The 18,739-nt window shown below is 39.1% G+C and overlaps 1 protein-coding gene across 50 annotated transcripts in view; it reads right to left on the reverse strand.

Moving 5' to 3' along the window:
- Positions 1-13,041: 13,041 nt before the first annotated feature.
- The window catches only part of FUT8 (fucosyltransferase 8), a 464,407-nt gene continuing 458,709 nt past the window's right edge, over positions 13,042-18,739 (reverse strand). For all 50 annotated transcript variants that reach the window (XM_063644492.1, XM_063644471.1, XM_063644475.1 and 47 more), the window contains one exon: positions 13,042-14,082. In XM_063644492.1, coding sequence (XP_063500562.1) covers positions 13,765-14,082 — 318 coding nt within the window. In that variant the 3' untranslated portion in view covers positions 13,042-13,764. The remainder of the gene's footprint in view (positions 14,083-18,739) is intronic.

Genomic DNA, 18,739 nt, shown 5'->3' on the forward strand with positions numbered 1-18,739 from the left:
AACAATCAATCAGCTGGGCAGACATCGTTTTAGAGGGGCTCTTGTGGTATCCACTGGAAAGGTAAAGTGTCTCGGTCCAGGAAGTATAAAGCAGGATGGTCTTTATCCTCTTCCTGAGGATAAAGTGCCCCCGGTCCCTGAACAACCTCTGCTAGTTTGGAAGTCTCCTTGGAAGAGATGAGAGCATCAACCTTTGGGGCCCAAGGATCCTTCTTTCCCAGGTACGCCATGAGGTGAGCTGCTGGGAGGGGGGCTTTCAGTTGTTCCCATACTCTGCCAGCTCACTTGGGCAGCTGCTCAAACAGGAACAGGTTAAAGAGGCCTACTCTGATGTCAACTGCCCCTCACTCCAACTCCTCTTCCTTTTCAGGCCTTTCTACCATTTCTCTTTGTTATGTCACTTTCTAGTTGTGTGAGCTTGAACAGTTACTTAAACTCTCCGAAGTACAGCTTCGTCATCTATAAAATGGAGTATATTAGCATCTAGCTCATGGGATTGCTGCATGGATTAAATGTGTGTAAAGCACATAGTAGGTGCTCAGTAAGTGAAGGGTTACTATTGATGTTGCTGTTGATATTAGCCATAGGAATAAGATGGAAGGGGGTTCTGTTAGAAATAACCTGAGGATTTTCCTGGAGGCTCATAGCTCCAAGTCACCAGCAGGGCAATGTTGAATTAAGGTTGAGTAGCAAGGGAGTAGCTCCTGGTGGTGTTTTTACTCTGCTTCCCACCTCAGTCCCTCCTTTACCATGCATATGCTGCACACCGCCCTGTACTGCCCATCTCGCATCCTTTCCTCTCCACCCCATTTCCCTATGAAAGCAGCTTTCTCCATGAAGATGCAGATGTTATGGCCCCTTTGAGCTCAGTCTAATTGCAAAGCTCGTAAGTGTTCAGCACCGTGCTGGCAAACGAGGCAGTAGGGATGCATAATGTTTAAGCTCTGGTTATATTAATAAGAAGACATGGCCAAGTGATAAATAAGCCAACTCAGGAAGGAAAATAATATTAGAAGGCTAATATGGAAGAACAAAGATAAGACCAAGGAGAGAAGAGAGGTGGGATGGAACAGGGAGGTGGGATGGGGTGCAGATCTTGACTTGCTTCAGTGGGAGCCAGCGGGTGGAAAGAGCACAAGCTGAGGAGGCAGACTCAGGCTTGAATTCTGCCTCAGGCAGATATGACCTTGTGAAAATTGTTAAACTCAGTTTCTTCATGTGTAAAAATGGGGCCAAGAATATACCTCCACTAAACTGCTGTGAGAATCAAGTGTTATAAAGAGCCCAACAAATGTTATTTTCTTCTGTGCGCCCTGAATTCCCATAGCCTCACAGCCAAGCCTAGGAGAGATGCCCTGGACCCAGCCCAGACTCTTCACCTCATCCTCCTGTTGGGGCAGAGAAAGGTGCTGAGCCTTTGGGATGCAAAGCAGATAGGAAGGCCAGGAGGAAATGGTCAAGATTCTCCCAACTTCAGACAAATGCCAATGCTGCTCATTCATTCAATCAAACTGCAGTGAGCACTTATAATACACCAGGTCCTTGGGATAGAAAGGTGAATAAAATACGGAACATTTCCCCAAGGAGCCAGATGTTAAGAGAGACAGATATGTAACCACAAGTGCTGTGATGGGAGTAAGGACTTAATTTATGATATCTATGTATCCTGATTTCAAAGAATCTGCTTTATTGAGCAAACTGCTAAAAAGTGCAGAGGAGAATAATGAATAGCGCTTGGAAGAGTCAGAGGAAGGTGTTTGAACAGGGTAACAACAATAATGAGGGCTAACGTTTGCTAATGTTTACTGACACTAACATGCCAGGAACCAAGTAACCAAGTATTTTACATGTATTAACTTATTTAATCCTCATGACAGAAACATTATTATCATTGCAAGGGTATTCATATTTACAAGAATAAGGTCACATAGTTTGAAGTGGCAGAGCCAGGATTTGAAGCCAGAGTCTGATTCTAGATCTCATATTCTTAATGTCTATGCCAAGTTGCCTCTCTGCATGTTGAAGAATGAATATTGTGGCCATTCTGAGATCTAAGGCCAGTCCCGTCCCCCCTCTCCCCTCCAGAATGATCTAGAGTAACAGAGATTGGATCATCCATCCAGTCATATCATGTCCATTTAAAAATCTACGCTATGCAAGGATAGGTACGATTCAGAACTGTAGGACTTGTGGGGGAAGCAGCAACCCACAGCCCCTTACTCCATCCATGAGCTCTGCTTTGCTATAATTCTCCTTGGCTCTGGAACCTAGAAAGTGGGCTGTTAGGAGTTGGGAGTGTCTGCTGGGCTGGTCTTTCCTACCTCTGCTCCTGGTGGGCAGGAATGGTGGACATTGAGAGGTTCAAGAAATAAAGGGGCTCAAAGGTTTGGCGACCCAAAGGATCTTCCAAAATAAGCGGTTTATTTCTCTCTTTCAAGGATGGAACAATTCTCCAATGCAATCTAACATGAAGCAGATAAAGTGGAACTGCCATGACAGAAGTGGAGTTGGGGGATGTAGAGCCCCATTCATTCAATGTTTAAGTATCTTCTCCCATCTTCTCAGATGGTTCTCATAGCCTCTCCATGGAATGCAGTTTGAAAAATTCTGTCCTAGGTAGTGCACTGGCAAAAAGCTTGATGGTGGCCCCTCCTCAGCTCTCCTGGCTGTTGAAGATAGTGTCTGCAGCAGGCAAGTGAGGTCAAAAATCAAGGGAGTAATTAATCACTGTTGTCACTTGGAGGTTTTATGAGCACTGATATGACTCTCTGCCCTAATATGTGCTCTGAGTTGCTTGAAAAAGGAGAGAAATAGGCTCTGGGTTGGGATCCGGGAGAGGGGGTCATGAAGGGTGGGTGAGGAAGGGGGTGTAGAAGAGTGGCAGATACAGGTAAAACAGATGACAAATATTTCCCTCCTATGGCAAATGCAGGAGAAGCCAAGGTTGAGTGGAAGAAAACTGAATAAAAGAAGAATCAGTCAGAGTGGACGAAGCACTGACACTTAGTTTTATCTTGGATCATACCATTGTTAAACTCTGCTCACTAGAACGCCCTTTACGGGGGCAGTGGAACAGCAGACTTTGGATCTTTTCCCATTTTGTATACTCGTCCCTAGAATGGGAGTCCAGCACTGCTTCTGTAGGTGACATTATGTGCTCAGATATTGCTTTATGCCAGGACTCAACTCCCATGGCAAAGTCCAAAATATTGAGGAAGTATTGTGGGCTGGTGGAGGCAGAGCTTGGGAGGCAAACTTCCTGGATCTGAATCTGGACTTTGCCACTTACAATTTGTTTGACTTAGGCAAGTTATTTAGTCTCCCAGTTTCTTCCTCTATAAAATTAGAACAATACTAGTTTCTCCCTCATAGGGTTGTTGTGAAAGTGAAATTAGTTAATACATAGAAAGCACTTAAAACAGTGCCTGACATATAGTGGCTATTCAAAAGATGCTAGTTTTGTTATTATCATCATCTTCAGAGGTATTTAATTATAGCTCTGGATTCTCTAAAACGTCAAATAACTACTGAGAGTCTCCTCCCATGTCTGAAATAGGTAGGCTGAAAACCTGGTTTGCAAGATTATGGGCAATTCAATACTGTACTTACAACAACAACAACAACAAAGGCTTATCTCAGTCACCTTATAGTCTATTATAGATTCATCAGTAGAAGAGAGAGATGGTTCTGCTCCATGTAATCATTCAGGCATCTAGGCTCTTTCATTGCCTAGGAACTTGGAGCTTTTCACTGATTTCCTACATCCAGACTGGAGGAAAGTGAAGAGAGAATGCTTACAGGATCATTCAGAATAATCGTCACACTTGGAAGAGGCTTACATCAGTTCTGTCCACATTCTATTGGCCAGAACTTTAATTCCATGGCCTGACTACAAAATGCAACCCAGCTATGTGCTTAGCAAAAAGATGAGACTGTCTGGAGAGCACTAGGCCAGTCTTTGCCATATCCTTCAACATTTTGTTATACTTAATACAGATATTAATAAAAAAACTTCTTATTGTGGAAAACATTGAACAAACGCAAAACTAGAAAAAATAGTAACAAATCCCTACAACATATCACTCAGATTAAAAAGTTTTCATCTCATGATCCATCTTGTTTCATCTATACTTACACTCAATTCCTCCTCCCACTCATATTACTTTGAAGCAAATCTGAGACACTGCATCTTTGAATCTGTAATTATTTCAGCACAGTACATTCTCAACCACTTACTATGTACCAGTCACTGTGCATGCACTAGGAATACAATAAGGTATGCTTTTTGTCTTTAAGGAGATGCAGCTGAGGAGCTCACAGACTAAAGCTTATTGAGATACATCAGACTGAATCGCAATGACAAAACAGAACTCTTTTCTTACACACACACACACACACATATACACACACACACACACCCTTGCAACAGCCAAAATGGCCATACTAATAACCTTATTTTTCCTGACCTCCCTAATTCACTAATGAGCTTTCTTAAGCATCTTCACTCTTCTTTGAGTATCGGCTCCTGGGAGAGCCATTTTAGCACAGAGGATGAGCTTACCTGTCAGTAGAGGAACCTGATAATGGAACAGCTACTGAGAGAGGCTAAGAGAGGCCCTTTCTGGTCTAGTCAGCTCCTGGGGCTTCTACTAAGCGATGACCTAAGGCTTTAATTCTTTCTTTTCCTGAAGGTGGGAGGGGTAAAATGGCCTCCAGGAGTTAAGAGGCAGCATCTTAATAAAAAAGAAACTGATTGTTGACAGCTCTGCTGGCTCCAAGTTCTCTCTAATCAGAGCTCAGGACACCTTAATGGGTCACTAACCTTGCCCCAGATGTCCTGCCACATATCACCACTGGCACACCAGCCGTTCAGCTAGCCAGACAAAGCAATGAAAAAAATACCATCTGTGTATTCCTTCTACTTCCTTCAGCATTCTCTACCCTGCAGAAGCCTGGAGTGAAATTCAGATGCAAGTGGGCTTGGAATTAGACAAGACACAATCGGGTAAAACACAAGCAGTATCAGACTTCATATTAAAACACTGTGCTCTCATGTACATAAATAATTCTAAGGTCAAATTCAGCCACAGAATATTAACCTGCATGAGACAGTGGGTTCTCTGAAGCACAGACAGGGAAACTGTTTCTGCTCTGAGACATATCTTGTTAAGCACAGAAGGTGCATTGAATCACACGTGGATTTCCTCCTGCACTTAGGGGCTCGGAAAATGATAGCTTAAGTAGCCACTCACTACAATTTAGTGTCTCTGTGTAAACACAACTGGCTGAGCTGGGAGTGGACACTCTTTCAGGGCTCACCTTCCGGTGGATGCAGATAAGCAGAAGTCCACAGGGAGAGTGTGACCAAGCAGATGACTCCAGAGCCCAGGGTTAGTCTGCTATCAACTCAAAAAATTTTCACTTGGCCCACGTGCCCACCTATTTCCTGTTATGGATATGGGTAGAGAGTGAGTAGAAAGAAGTATGGGATGCTAGATTCAAAACTAATTGAGAATGGGGTAGGGGGACAAGATTAAAGGCCATGGTTAACAAAGAAGTTACCCTTAGAGTGAGTCTGGATGATCAAAGAATCAGTACTGTAAGGATAAATGGAGTCTGGGTCATGCAGTTTGGCTTTTCACTGCAGAAGGGCAAGACTGTTTACAGGCTGGAAGAACAGACTTCAGAGACACATAGTCCTGAATTTGCCTTGTAATTTAACCCATAGCTTCCCAACAACAGATAGGTTGAAGGTGTACCATAAAATGCAGTTGGTTGTAAATTTTTTATAATGATACAATATTTAAAGCAATTGTCATTAACTTTTCAACATTATACTGGTTACATTGAAACACTATTTGTGTGACTCCATGAGGCTTGTTATAATGTTATTTTGTATACTTTACACTTAGTACCCATTGGCAGAGAGCAACCTGAGATGACCACATCACATACACTTTTCCTGATGCTCTACTGAATCGTCTCAAATTATCATGAGGTGTACTGAAGTTTTCACTGAGCCCTATTTCCCAAATCCCCTCATTTATCCCAGAATGCCAAATAAATAGAATTTTCTATGTAAAAAAGTTGGGAAAGCACTTATTTAAATTCTGTGAACAAATTTCCTCATCTGAAAAATGAGGATAATAGTACATATCTCATAGGGTATTGTGAAGATGAAATGAATTAAAATATGTAAATAACTTTAGAATAGTGTCTGGAACATAGTAAATGAATAAATGCCAGCTATTATTTTTTCCGTATCTGTAAGATGGGGATAATATCTACCTGATAGGGTGGTGTGAAGATCATACATGAGATAGCACCTGTTAATTGGTTAGTAGGTATGGCACAAAGTAGGTCAGTAAGTGTGAAGCAGTATGACTAGTGCTTCAATTAGTTAAAATGTGCGTAACTTTTTATGTTAGATTCTAACTTCCTAGTGCAGTTCATATGTGCACAACTTTCTAGTTAGACTGTAAGCTCCTTAAACTGATTTCATTCTCTTCAGGACCTATTATAGTTCTAGAACTACAGAAATTTTCCAAAACATGATTGGAGATTGCTTTTGCAGAGCTGATAGCCTTTACAAAGCAATTTTATGTCTGTTATTTCTCAAAACAACAACTAGAAGCTACCTCTATTTTAAAGGTAAGAAAAACCGAGGCCTAGGCACATTATGTAGTTTGCCCAAGATATCGGCAGGTCAGTTTCAGAGCCAGAAGCAGAACTTAAGTCTAAAAAAAGTACAGTGTTCTTTATACCACATCACACTACAGTAGTGAAACTCCTGCATGTGGTTGTACAGGGGAGTGCAATTCATATTGTAGACGATGATTTGTATATTTATTGAGCAATTTTCTGGTGGATGGCAGTAAGAGTTTTATTGATTTTGTTAAAAATCAATAGATTACAACAACTGTCTTAGGAGCATCTTTATCCAATTTTCACAAAGGCACCATACAGATTAGCAGAGGCCCTAATATACTACCGCCACTATCAAATTTTTCTCTGATGACTGTCAGTGTTTTGTGACATTGGGCCTTTTTGGATTATCAATTTGAATCTAAAAGACAGGACTACTTATAGCAGTGGTCAGCAAACAACTTTTGTAAAAGGCCAGATAGTAAATATTTTAGGCTTTGTAGGCCATACATTTAGGCTTTGTGGTAACTATCAAGTGTGCTGTTGTAGCCCCCAAAGTGGCCACAGTCAATATATAAGTGAATGGGTGTGGTTACGTTTCAATAAAACTTACAGAAACAAGCAGTGGGCACAGCTTCCCAATTAACTGACTTACAGAATTCTGGTCATTTGAACTACCAACAGGAGTTTCTTAAAAGAGCATAACTTGTTAGAACCTGTTGATGTTCAAAAGGTGTGAAGCCAAAACTTGAAATTAGAGCTGATTTCAAACCCCTTGTTCTTTAAACTTAACACCTGTAAGATGTTCTCATTCTTGGTGGTGTGACCCACCACTATGTGACAATCAATTGTGCAGTCTGTTTGCGAACAAATTCCAGTGTTTTTGAATATCACTTAAAAAATAATGAAATAGACTAGATGGGACTCATCATGGTGGGTACTCATTCACACTTCTTTTGATTTCCTGAATGGTATGGGAAAGTCCGACCTGAGCCATAGTGGGATATTGTCTCCCTTCAGCCTCCAAGGAGACGCTGACATCTCAGTTCTCTTGGCTTTTATGCCCACAAATCCCTCTTCTCTTAGTTTAGCTGAAACAAAGCTGTGATTCTATGAATGAAACTTTACCAGGAAACAAAAGGTGGGAAAGAAAACAACAACAAAAGGAGTTTCTAAGTATAAACAGGTGAGTTTGAACAGCCTGTTAATTAGGTCAGGAATTAAGTTACTCTATTTTAACTGAGGTCTAGAAAAAGACATAGTCAGCTGCTCTAACAAAATGACCCTTGTTTCTCTTGCAACCAGATCCAGCCACCCATGTTCCTAATCCAGGCAGCTGCACCCTGGCACCACATATGACCTTGTTAACAATCTCAGGCTCTACCATGACCTTCTTAGAAATTTAGGGCTGGAAGAGAACTTAGAAGTTATCTAACCGTTGTTACACATTTGAGGTACTCAAGGCCAAGTCTGAGAGGGGCCCAGCCTATGAGCTTCATAGCATATTGTTATGAATATGCTATGAATATGCTATGAACGGGCTATTCTGAGCCCAGGATGACAGCCAGCTAAGCAGGTATTTCTAAGGAACTGGGACACGTGCAGCAACTGAACTTGAAAGCATTATGCAGCTGTTACTCTTACCAATCCTTTCCAGAGATATAATCTTCACTTTTAAAAAAATTTAATGGGTAATTTTAATGATGTTATTTAACCCAATGTACCCAAAATATATTTTAAATTTTTTCTTTATACTTTTATACTAACCGACCTGATGCATAATTTATATTTGCCACACATATCAATTTGCTTTCATTTTTACCTCAATAGCTTTTAGGGTCCAGTGGTTTATTGTTACATGGATGAATTATATAGTGATGAATTCTGAAATTTTAGTGGATTCATCACTCAAGAAGTGTACATTGTACCTAATAGGTAGTTTTTTATCCCTAGCTCCCCTCCCACCCTCCTCTTTCTGAGTCTCTAAAGTCCATTATATCACTCTGTATGCCTTTCCGTACTAATCGACAACTTGAAGAATCAGGAGATGAAAGTTATTCCCCTACATTCTTTCAATGAAGGGGAATAATTTTCAATGTAGGGGAATAACTTAGCTCCCACTTTTAAGTGAGACTATATCGTTTTCCACTCCTGTGTTATTTCACTTAGAATAATGGCCTCCAGCTCCAACCAAGTTGCTGCAAAAGACATTATTTTGTTCCTTTTAATGGCTAAGTAGTATTCCATGGTGTATATATACCACAATTTCTTCATCCACTCATTAGTCGATGGGCACTTAAGTTGGTTCCACATCTTTGCAATTATGAATTGTGAAATGCTATAAACGTATGTGTCCAAGTGTATTTTTCATATAATGACTTCTTTTCCTTTGGGCAGATACCCAGTAGTGGGACTGCTGGATCGAATGGTAGATCCATTTTTAGCTAGAGATATAATCTTGAAGTTAGAAAAGAGCTTTCCCAATCTAGTCCAGAGGTTATAAACTAATGGGCCAATGGGCCATGGGCCCAAAAGAGCCAGATATTTATTTGGACCCCTTAGTGTTTTATATATTTTTTAATTAGTTGCTGATACTTCAAAATCTGAAGATTTTGCACAGAAAGATCCACATTTTGCTTGTCTGGAAAAACAGAAATATCTGTCCACATTACGTCCTTAGAACAACAATCAGCTGAGGCTGAGTAGAAGTTACTCCCTTGAGACATGTGAAACTGAACTAGTCAACCAAATTTGCAAACCCTGAATAAATCCAACCAATTCATTTCACTTAGGAAGAAAATGAAGTTCTGAGAAAACTGTTTGGCCTGTCCCCATTTAATGACAATATCAAAATCAGAAGCCAGATATTCTGAATTTCAGTCAGTGATCTTCAATGAGAACTGTTGCTTTTTCTCTAAAGAACCTGAAATACAGGGATATTACGTGCTTGTAGGCACTATGAGGAAAAACAAAACTGAAAACCGGGTCTTCTGCCTCTGCACTCACTATGTTCTATTTCCTTACTGGGCCAGAAATTCTTACGCAAATCAATAGGGAAGTAAGACTAGCCAGGGACTCAAAGCCCAAACTTTCCAAGGCCTGTGATCCTGGAACAGCTTTTCCATGTGTCCATGAGAGAGACTGGTGCTAGGAACCAGTAAGTATAGAGGCAAATTCTTTGTGCTCCTTTCTGAGCAGTGCACTTTAAAAATTCCATACGGTCTGTATCTGACATAAATTAGGGTATTGTAGCCAAGCTGTCAATTTCACCAATCCTCAAGCCACATGTCTATTCTGTACAGGTCTGTGGAACCTACTGCACAGTCTCCTGAGAGCATAAATGAAGTATCGGGCAATTGGCTATGGCCAAAGGGGACTTGTCTTTTTCCCCTGAGAGATTTGCTCTCATTGAGGCAGAAGAGACTCTTCTAGATGCACCATTTAGACTCCAACACTTTTCCTGCTCACCGAATGTACAGTGACCGTATTCTCTCGGAACCAAATAATAATGACAATAATCATTGTATGAGGTAGCTTTAAAAATGTGACTTTTTTTCTCTTTTAACTCTCAACTCCCTTAGAAGCTGGGGCTGTTCATCTTCTCAACTTTACAAAGAGGGAACCCAGTAAACAGGATCGGCTCTATATAACAACAACAACAACCACCTAAAGCTTGAACAGAAAAGGAACTAGTCTCTTATTCATTTAGGTACAACGAAATCCTGGATTAGGGCTTTCACAACAGGCATGAATTCGTTAAGTGCCCAGCTGAGCACTAAATCAGACTTGAGTGGAAGAACTAGGAAAGCCTTGGTGAGATCTTTCGTAACTGCTTTGTCATTAATAAGCAGGATTTTGTTACCCACATTCAGTGAGCCCATGCTAATAATTTAATTCCAGGCAAGTCTCTCAGAAATAGGTCTTTCAACAAGGAAAAAACCCAAATCCTAACCTAGCACTGGCCACTCAATTCAAAATCATGCAGGATTTTTGAAGTACCAGGGCTTTATGGAGAAATTACTATATGGTAAGAAAAATGTCAGCCTTCTCAACATGGCAACATGTATTGAATGAATCCCCATCATGTACATGATGATTACAAAGGCTATTCAGAAAGATGTGGTCAACAGTATTCATTAGCCCTTCACAAGTGCAGGTTTAACAGTTTGGTTACTTCTTCATCTTCTTACGTAAGGCTACTGGCTACTTGGCTATTGGGGCCACAGTCTCAACAGGGGTTTCACAAGACTAAACGTCTCCTCTCCCCTGCTGTTTTTTCATTTTAAGTTAATGGTGGAGTAAGCACCCACTGAACCAATATTCCAACAAATAACAACTATAAACTCTCAATAAAATACAAAAAATACATGAGGGTAGGAGACTGAATAAAAACAGGCAAGTTCTGAAAAGAGATTGAAATTTTAAAGAAGGGAATGGCACAAGGTGAGTTTCCCATCGTACAGCTTTTGGGCTGAAAGAAAACTGCAGTTTTTCTGGTCTAAGAATCAGAGCGACCACAGCTGCTGGAAAGTGAAGGGGGAAACCTCAGAAGAAAGGGAGCCAAAGAAAAAGGACCACAAATTCTGTGCATAAATTCTATCCATCTCTCTGGCTGAGCCCTGAACTATGCGCGGCATAGACTCCAGCTAACTGAATTGAGATTTTCAGCTGCTGCCCAAGACAGTTTACAATTTGAGTCCAATAAAGTTAAATGCCTGCTAACACAAGCAATATTTATATACACACACACACAAATATATATATTTTTGTGTGTATATATATATTTATATGTGTGTGTATATATACACAAAAAATATATATACACACATATATATACACATATATATGTGTGTATATGTATATATCACAGCACTTTTCAGAGCAATATAACAGAATCTACAACATAAACATTACAATGTTCAGGACACAATCTAAATCACTCAATATATGAGGGACCTCCCCCCAAAATCTGACCATTCTGTAAAGAGGAACAATGGAGACCAATTCTAAGATTATCCGGATGTCAAATTTACCAGAGAATTTTAAAGCATAATTTAAACTCATTGAATATAACTATGTTCAATGAAAACATGCATGTAGTGAATAAAAAAATCTCAGTAGAGAAATATAAAGAATTAAGGAGAAATTCTAGAACGAAATGATAAAATGTCAAAAATGAAGTCTTCAGTTGAAGACTCCCTTTGGGAAATACTCCTTAATTTATTTCCTTTGTATCTCTGTTCTTTGGTCCTTTCACTCCTGGAACTCGGTCAATTTAGAAGGAAAAGAGACCAACTTAATTTACCTTTGGATCTTCTATAAGGGCACAAATTAGATCCACAGTTATTGATGTTCCAATGACATGTGAGATGCGAGTTGCAAAATAACTCATAATCAAAATTACCTCCGCTCAGTTGGAGCTTGTTTCAAATGACTCTTATTTGTACCAAAACTAAATGGAAAATTGCTTGCTGACACTGTAGGAAGTTAATTTCTTTTTTCTTTGGGAGGCTTGACTTGAGAAAAAGAATTTAGTTAAGTTTGGTGGTGAAATTTTATATACAGTGTTTTCATTTGGTGAAGATATGAAAGCCAGGACTAATAGCTTTTCTGCCTAAGATCCCTAGTATTTAACACCAGGCCTGATAGTCGTTCCTACAGAGATGACATTTTTCTTTGACAATGTAGTAACTCCTACCAGGCCTCTGTAGGAGGCAGGCTACATACAATAAGGAAGTGTTTTTATGAGGAGAAAAATGATGTTCAGAGACAAAGCATCAAAGTCTTATTTTCTGAAGTGATTCTAACATGGAAGTATTTGGAAGAGATAATCCCAAGACTCAATCCATTGTGAGTCTCACACTGGTTCTGCTTCTCGCTTGGTCACCAAGTTCTACATACTATGAGACATATACTTCAGAAACAGCCAGCTTCCCAATCCCAAAGATACCTGGTACTCTCAAAAACAGGGCATGATAGGCTAGGGCAGAAATTGGTTCCTGGATAAAACAGGGCCCTACTCACAAAAAGCGATAATAAATACATTAAGAAAGACTACCAAATAAACCTGAAATGGTTTTTAGAAATGGAGGTGATAGCTTCTCTGGGAGCAAGGAGTTATGATTATTTCATTCAATTAAAACAATGTCCAAAATATGAGAATGAAAGCTCCCAAACAGTGTTCTTAGCAACTTTGTAATGTGTACCAATGAAAATTGGTTTTCAGTATTAAAATGGACCAATGTCTCTGAGTTAAGAATTAGTTACTATATCAGAAACAGGAAAAAAAAAAAATAAGCTGAAAAACTAAAAAGCTCCTCTTTTTAGCACAGTTCTTCCACATAAGGCTGATCAACATATCATCCAATGATACAAAATTCTAGAAACTTTACAAAATTCCTTTTTAAAATTTATTTTTTGTTATCAAAGAGAATGTCCAGAAACATTGAGTACTAAAGAATTTGTTCATGGCATTGTTTTACAAAATTTTCTAATGGAGAGTGAATATTTTATTTTCTGATGTATTCTTCACTTAATGATGAGGTCAATGAACTGATGCAATTATTTAAAAAGAAAAAACCAGACAACCTTATAAAGGAAAAAAACAAAAACAAAAACAAAAACAAAAAAACCAAACGCCCATTCTCATTCTGAATCTGTTGACTGGAGTGAATTCAGTGGTCACAATACCACCACCAAATAAGAATCAACTTCCTCAGAGTAAGGAGCTGTTCAGGTCTTCTCAATAGTTCACATAGGTTTCTCAGATATAGGCACCATGTTTTAAGTCTCACATAAAATGTCTGTGTCACTTAAATTACACAATATGGCAGTGTTTGTCTTATGGGGACATACTGAAAGAAAGGGACAAAGTAGAAAACAACCTGTTTGCATGTTATGTGTGAGTACATTATTGTACTGTGCATGGGTTTGAGGGCATTGCAGCCCTTGTTAAAGAGGAATTCCACCAATTGAAGCCTCTGTCAGTTCCCAGCTGCTCTTGGTGCTGAGAGTATCTACTCATATAACCTTATTTTGTTAGATCAGAGCCCTCTTCATCTATAGTTTGGCTCAAATGGTTTGAACTGAGTTTGGTCGTTTATCTCTTCCATCTGAGCTTTATTTCTCAGCCTCAGGATATGTGGGGTACTTGACCGTTTCTATCTTCTCTCGAACTTTGTAGGAGGGATATAGGCCCGTCCTTCCCAATTTCCTGTTGACACCTTTAGAATAGCCATCCCAATGATTTCCAGCCACACCAATGATATCTCCAGGTTCCATGGGAATTTCATCTGCAGTTCGGGGTTGGTGAGCATAAATGGCAATTTGGTTGTGGGCATTCTGGCCCCCAAAATAGTAGATGTCATCTAAAGAATGGAAGTTTGCAGAGGCATCAGGATGTAGTGTTTGCATAATTTCATAAGCAACTCGACAGACCTTGGGAAAGAATTTAAAACAAACTGTTAGTATATAAACACTCTCCTTCACGGCAATCTAAAAGCCCTTGGCCAAAATGATGGGCTCTAGGAGTAAGAGGTTGAAAAGTAGTGGATTCTAGTCACAAGCTTTCAGTCCATTTGCTCTCAGAAGATGGTACAAGTCATTCTTCATCTCTGTGTCTGGATCCTTTTCCAAATAATAAAGAAAAACTCATGAAAGATTATTACAATTAAAATCTCTCTATCTCTATATAGTACAAAATAATTTAAGAATATGAATTAGTTAATTTTAACATCTATTAAGAGCTGCATACACAGTGGTCCAAGCTAGACACTCATGATACCAAAATGAGTAAGACATAGTTTGTGCCCTTAAAGAATTTGAAGTTTAGGATTAGGATAAAAAAAACTTAACACAAATGCTGATGGTCCCTTTCCTTCATACACTGTTAATCAATCACACATTCTCGTCTGCTAATTTATAACTTGGTGTCAGAACTGTTTTCTTTCTTTTTTTATTATTATACTTTAAGTTTTAGGGTACATGTGCACAACATGCAGGTTAGTTACATATGTATACATGTGCCATGTTGGTGTGCTGCACCCAGTAACTCGTCATTTAACATTAGGTATATCTCCAAATGCTATCCCTCCCTGCTCCCAGAACTGTTTTCAAGAGAGATTCATGTAATTACTGACAATCAACAAGCACTGGCAAGTGGGCTAAAACACATCGGCCATTTCTGTTCTAAAAAGTTTTAAGTGTGCTGTGTAGAGAGTGGCATGCTTGGATGACATAAACTGGGCTAGCCTTTGAGGAAATGCATCACCCTGATTACTATAGTTTTAAGGCTACTGAAAAGGTCCCTATGTTCAAAGAATACCTTCTCTGCCCACTGGATAGCAGGTGAAATTCCACAATCTGAGCTTCAATCCTTGAGGTTAATGCTTAGTAATAAAGTTAAATTAAACTATCACCCAATTTAAGCAATTTATACATTGTGAATAGAGAACAATGCAACTCAGATGAAATTTTCCTAAATCTCCAGTTGTGGTCATCTCGGTTAATAATGTTTTATTGTCACTATACCAATACTTTTGCATTTATTTAAAATGATGCTACTCACAGTAATTGTTTATCTGCTCAGTGGAGCAATTTAGGACTACCCGGCAGTCTTTTAAAACCTTGGCATTTATGAAGATTAAAACCTTGAATGGTGATATGGTTTAGATCTGTGTTACCCGCCCAAATCTCATGTTGAATTGTAATCCCCAGTGTTGGAGATGGGGCCTGGTGGGAGGTGATTGGATCATGGGGGTGGTTTCTCATGGTTAAAACCATCACCCCTTGATGCTGTGGTCACAGTAGTGAGTTCTCATAAGATCTGACTGTTTAAAAATATGTGGCACTTCCCCATTCTCTTCCTCCTGCTCCAGTCATGGGAAGTGCTGGCTCCCCGTTTGCCTTCCGCCATGATTGTAAGTTGCCTGGGACCTCCCCAGCATCATGCTTCCTGTATAGCCTGTAGAACCATAAGCCAGTTAAACCTCTTTTCTTTATAAATTGCCCAGTCTCAGGTATTTCTTTGTAGCAATGCAAGAACAGACTAATACAAATGGGGATGCCTATTCTTAACTCTTATCAAATAAAATCTGACTAGGTTAATAATCCCCTCAACTTAGAGAATCTGAATTTCAGAAAACTTGAGGGGCAATTCTCAAATGCTATATATAATTTGCAAATCAAACTACATTTAGACAATATTTTTAATTTTGCAGATAGGCAACTAAAACACAAGGAGATTAAGTGATTTGTGCAAATTTTAGTGATAGAATTTCAACTAGATATAGAACCAAAATAATAAAAACCTTGCTTTCAGATTTATTACTTCAACAAAGGTTATATTGGCAATGTCATTTTACAATTGAGATCACTGGTAGAATACTGAGACTATAATAAAATAGGGATCAAAAAGATTTGGAACTTTTGAACTTCAAATTCAGCCAAAGGCTCATAGAAGGCAAGCAAAATTAAGTGGGACTCAGGAAAAGAAGAAACTAAATAATTAAAGCAGCTCCAATAATAGCAAACTACAATAACAATGACAGAGGCTAATATTTACCGAGCTTTTGCTGTCAGACATTGTTTTTAGATATTATCTAACGTAATTAGATTCCTTTCAGCATCCCCATAAAATTCTATCATTATGTTCATTTTACAAATGTCAAAGGGAAGTTAAGGCATTGCTCAAGGTTATACTAATAAGTGGTAGATTCAGGTTGGGACCCAGGCAGTCTGCATATGCTTGTAACCTCTCTATATATTTTCTCTTATAAATCTTATTCTCCATGTTCATATTGTAACACCAGAAAGATATAGCATAAGACCAAAGACAGCCTTGGGTAAACTTGACAGTCTTCTTTTCAGGGTGTCTTCACCCACTCTTCAGTCATCCCTAGCCAGGAATGCAGGACCTTGTGTTATTCTTAGGATGACCATAATCTCTACTGTGACAATGAACTGTGATGTGTTTCCTCCTCTCCACTCTTAAATGTCTTACTCTCATAAAAACAATATCGCACCCTGTCCCACACCCTTAGAGACCTGTTTCTTCTGGGGATAATCCTAATAATTAGTGTACGTTTTGCTATCAAGAGTTGTTCATGTGTTAACCTTGGTGGATAACAGAACTGTTTTCTTAAACCAAAGAAATAACTATTATAATAATAATAAAGATTTCAGACACTGAGGTGGCCCATTATAAAAATGACAAATGTGACTGTAGGCCTCTGCAAGCATACCGGTGCTACACAGGTGTGGCCCTTCATTTTTCTCATAAGAATGACCATTAAGGATAGCAGCTGAGCTTAATGAGCACTGATTATGTCCCAGGCAGTGTTATAATAGTGTGCTCTTCCCTCACCTTGTCTCAACTCATTTAACTATTATGACAAACCTGTGAGGTACTATTATTATTCACATTTTACAGATGAAGAAGCTAAGCCACAGAAAGATTAAATTTCAAAAATAAAAATAAAAATCCAAAAAGGAACTAGTTAACAGCAGAGCCACAGTTAGAACTCTTTCAGGCTCTTGAGTATATATTCCCTTAGGATAAACACCTAGAACAATGCCTGCCACAAAGTACATGCTCAATAAATATCTGTTGAATGAATATTGCTCCAGGCATAATACCAGCCCAGTAATGGAGACACAAGTCCATGGGTGATATTTAACCCTTAAGATCCATATATAACATTAAGAGGAAGTAATTTTAAAACTGTCTATATCAACCATGGGGCAATTTACTGCAAAAGGCTAAAAAGATTACTATAGTGTTAATGTTTGCATTTAGTCACTCTATGCTTCCTCTCTTCTTTCCTTACCTACCATGTGGTTTACAAGTTCAAATCACATGGCAGGTAAATGAAGCTTGCAGCTGACGTCCATACTCAGGTTTGATGTTTGACAGGTGGCATGACTGAGAGCAGTCCATGGTTTGCAAAGCAGTGGTTGGCTACATGTAGTATGTTTAACTTTACTCTGTGTTGACATGGCACTGTATCATTTTTAGTACATCGTAAAGCACACAGTAATGGGTAACAGCAAAAATCCTGCCAAAGGATAAAACAAATATGACTGTATTAAAAAAAAATTTAAAAAGGGGGAGGAATCCATTAGTCTGAATTTCATCCCTTAGAAGTAGCATGAGTTTACATAAGCCTCCAAAGCTTTCTCAGAGTAGATGGGATCTTATTTTTATCAAAATAGATAGATAGGGGCAGGAGGATCTCCTAGTGTGAGAAGTTGGCAGTGGCTGAGAGATCTGTGCACTTTTCCTGTAATCTGCTTTGTTTTACTATACAATAAGAGAATAAGACCCAGGTCTTTTTTTGTTGTGAGAAACGCCAGAAGGATTAATGCAGTAACAGCTGCACTGTACAGCACTCAGCATTGTAAGCTAGATAGAGCCTCTGTGGATGCAAATACTTTTCTTGTCTTCTGCTCTGGGAAGTAGTCACAGAGTTCACACCTTGGGATTTCACCCTGTGCTTTCCTCCATGGTACTCTCAACAGGTATCCACTGTTGTTTCATGAGCCACATCTCAATGGAAATTCCTATCCAGAGCCATCTGTCTGGAATAGTTAACGTAGTTTTCGGTTTTGCCCTCTGGGCTCCCAAAATTTGATTCAAAGTATAATAAGGGGAGTAGAATTGCATGCAGATTTGGAATTAGACCACAGAGAGGCTCATGAGAGTATTGTAATAACTGCCATAAAGGCAGGTGTCATAGGGGGAAAAAAGGGATTTTGTATTATGATGACTTTTAATGGCTGAAACTACAGAGTAACATTGACTGCTCTTTAAACAATGTCTTTAACAATGTTAGTCTTTAAAGTGAGCATCTGCAACCATTTTTGTAAGTCAGATTTCAGAAAAATAAAAATTGATCCCAGAAGCTGATAAGCAATATTTTCAGAAAACCTTTCTGATACTGTGCCTATCTAAACTGGGCTGTCAACTGCTGTTACTCTCCAATATAAATTCTTTGCTTTAGATTTAAGATTCAAATAAGAAAATAGGTGTCAAAGGAGATGATTTGCACATAGGCGATTTCCAGTAACACAGAACAGGATTAATGTATTTGGTAGA

The sequence above is a fragment of the Symphalangus syndactylus genome, chromosome 8, assembly GCF_028878055.3.
Source record: "Symphalangus syndactylus isolate Jambi chromosome 8, NHGRI_mSymSyn1-v2.1_pri, whole genome shotgun sequence".
NCBI classification, from domain to species: domain Eukaryota; kingdom Metazoa; phylum Chordata; class Mammalia; order Primates; family Hylobatidae; genus Symphalangus; species Symphalangus syndactylus.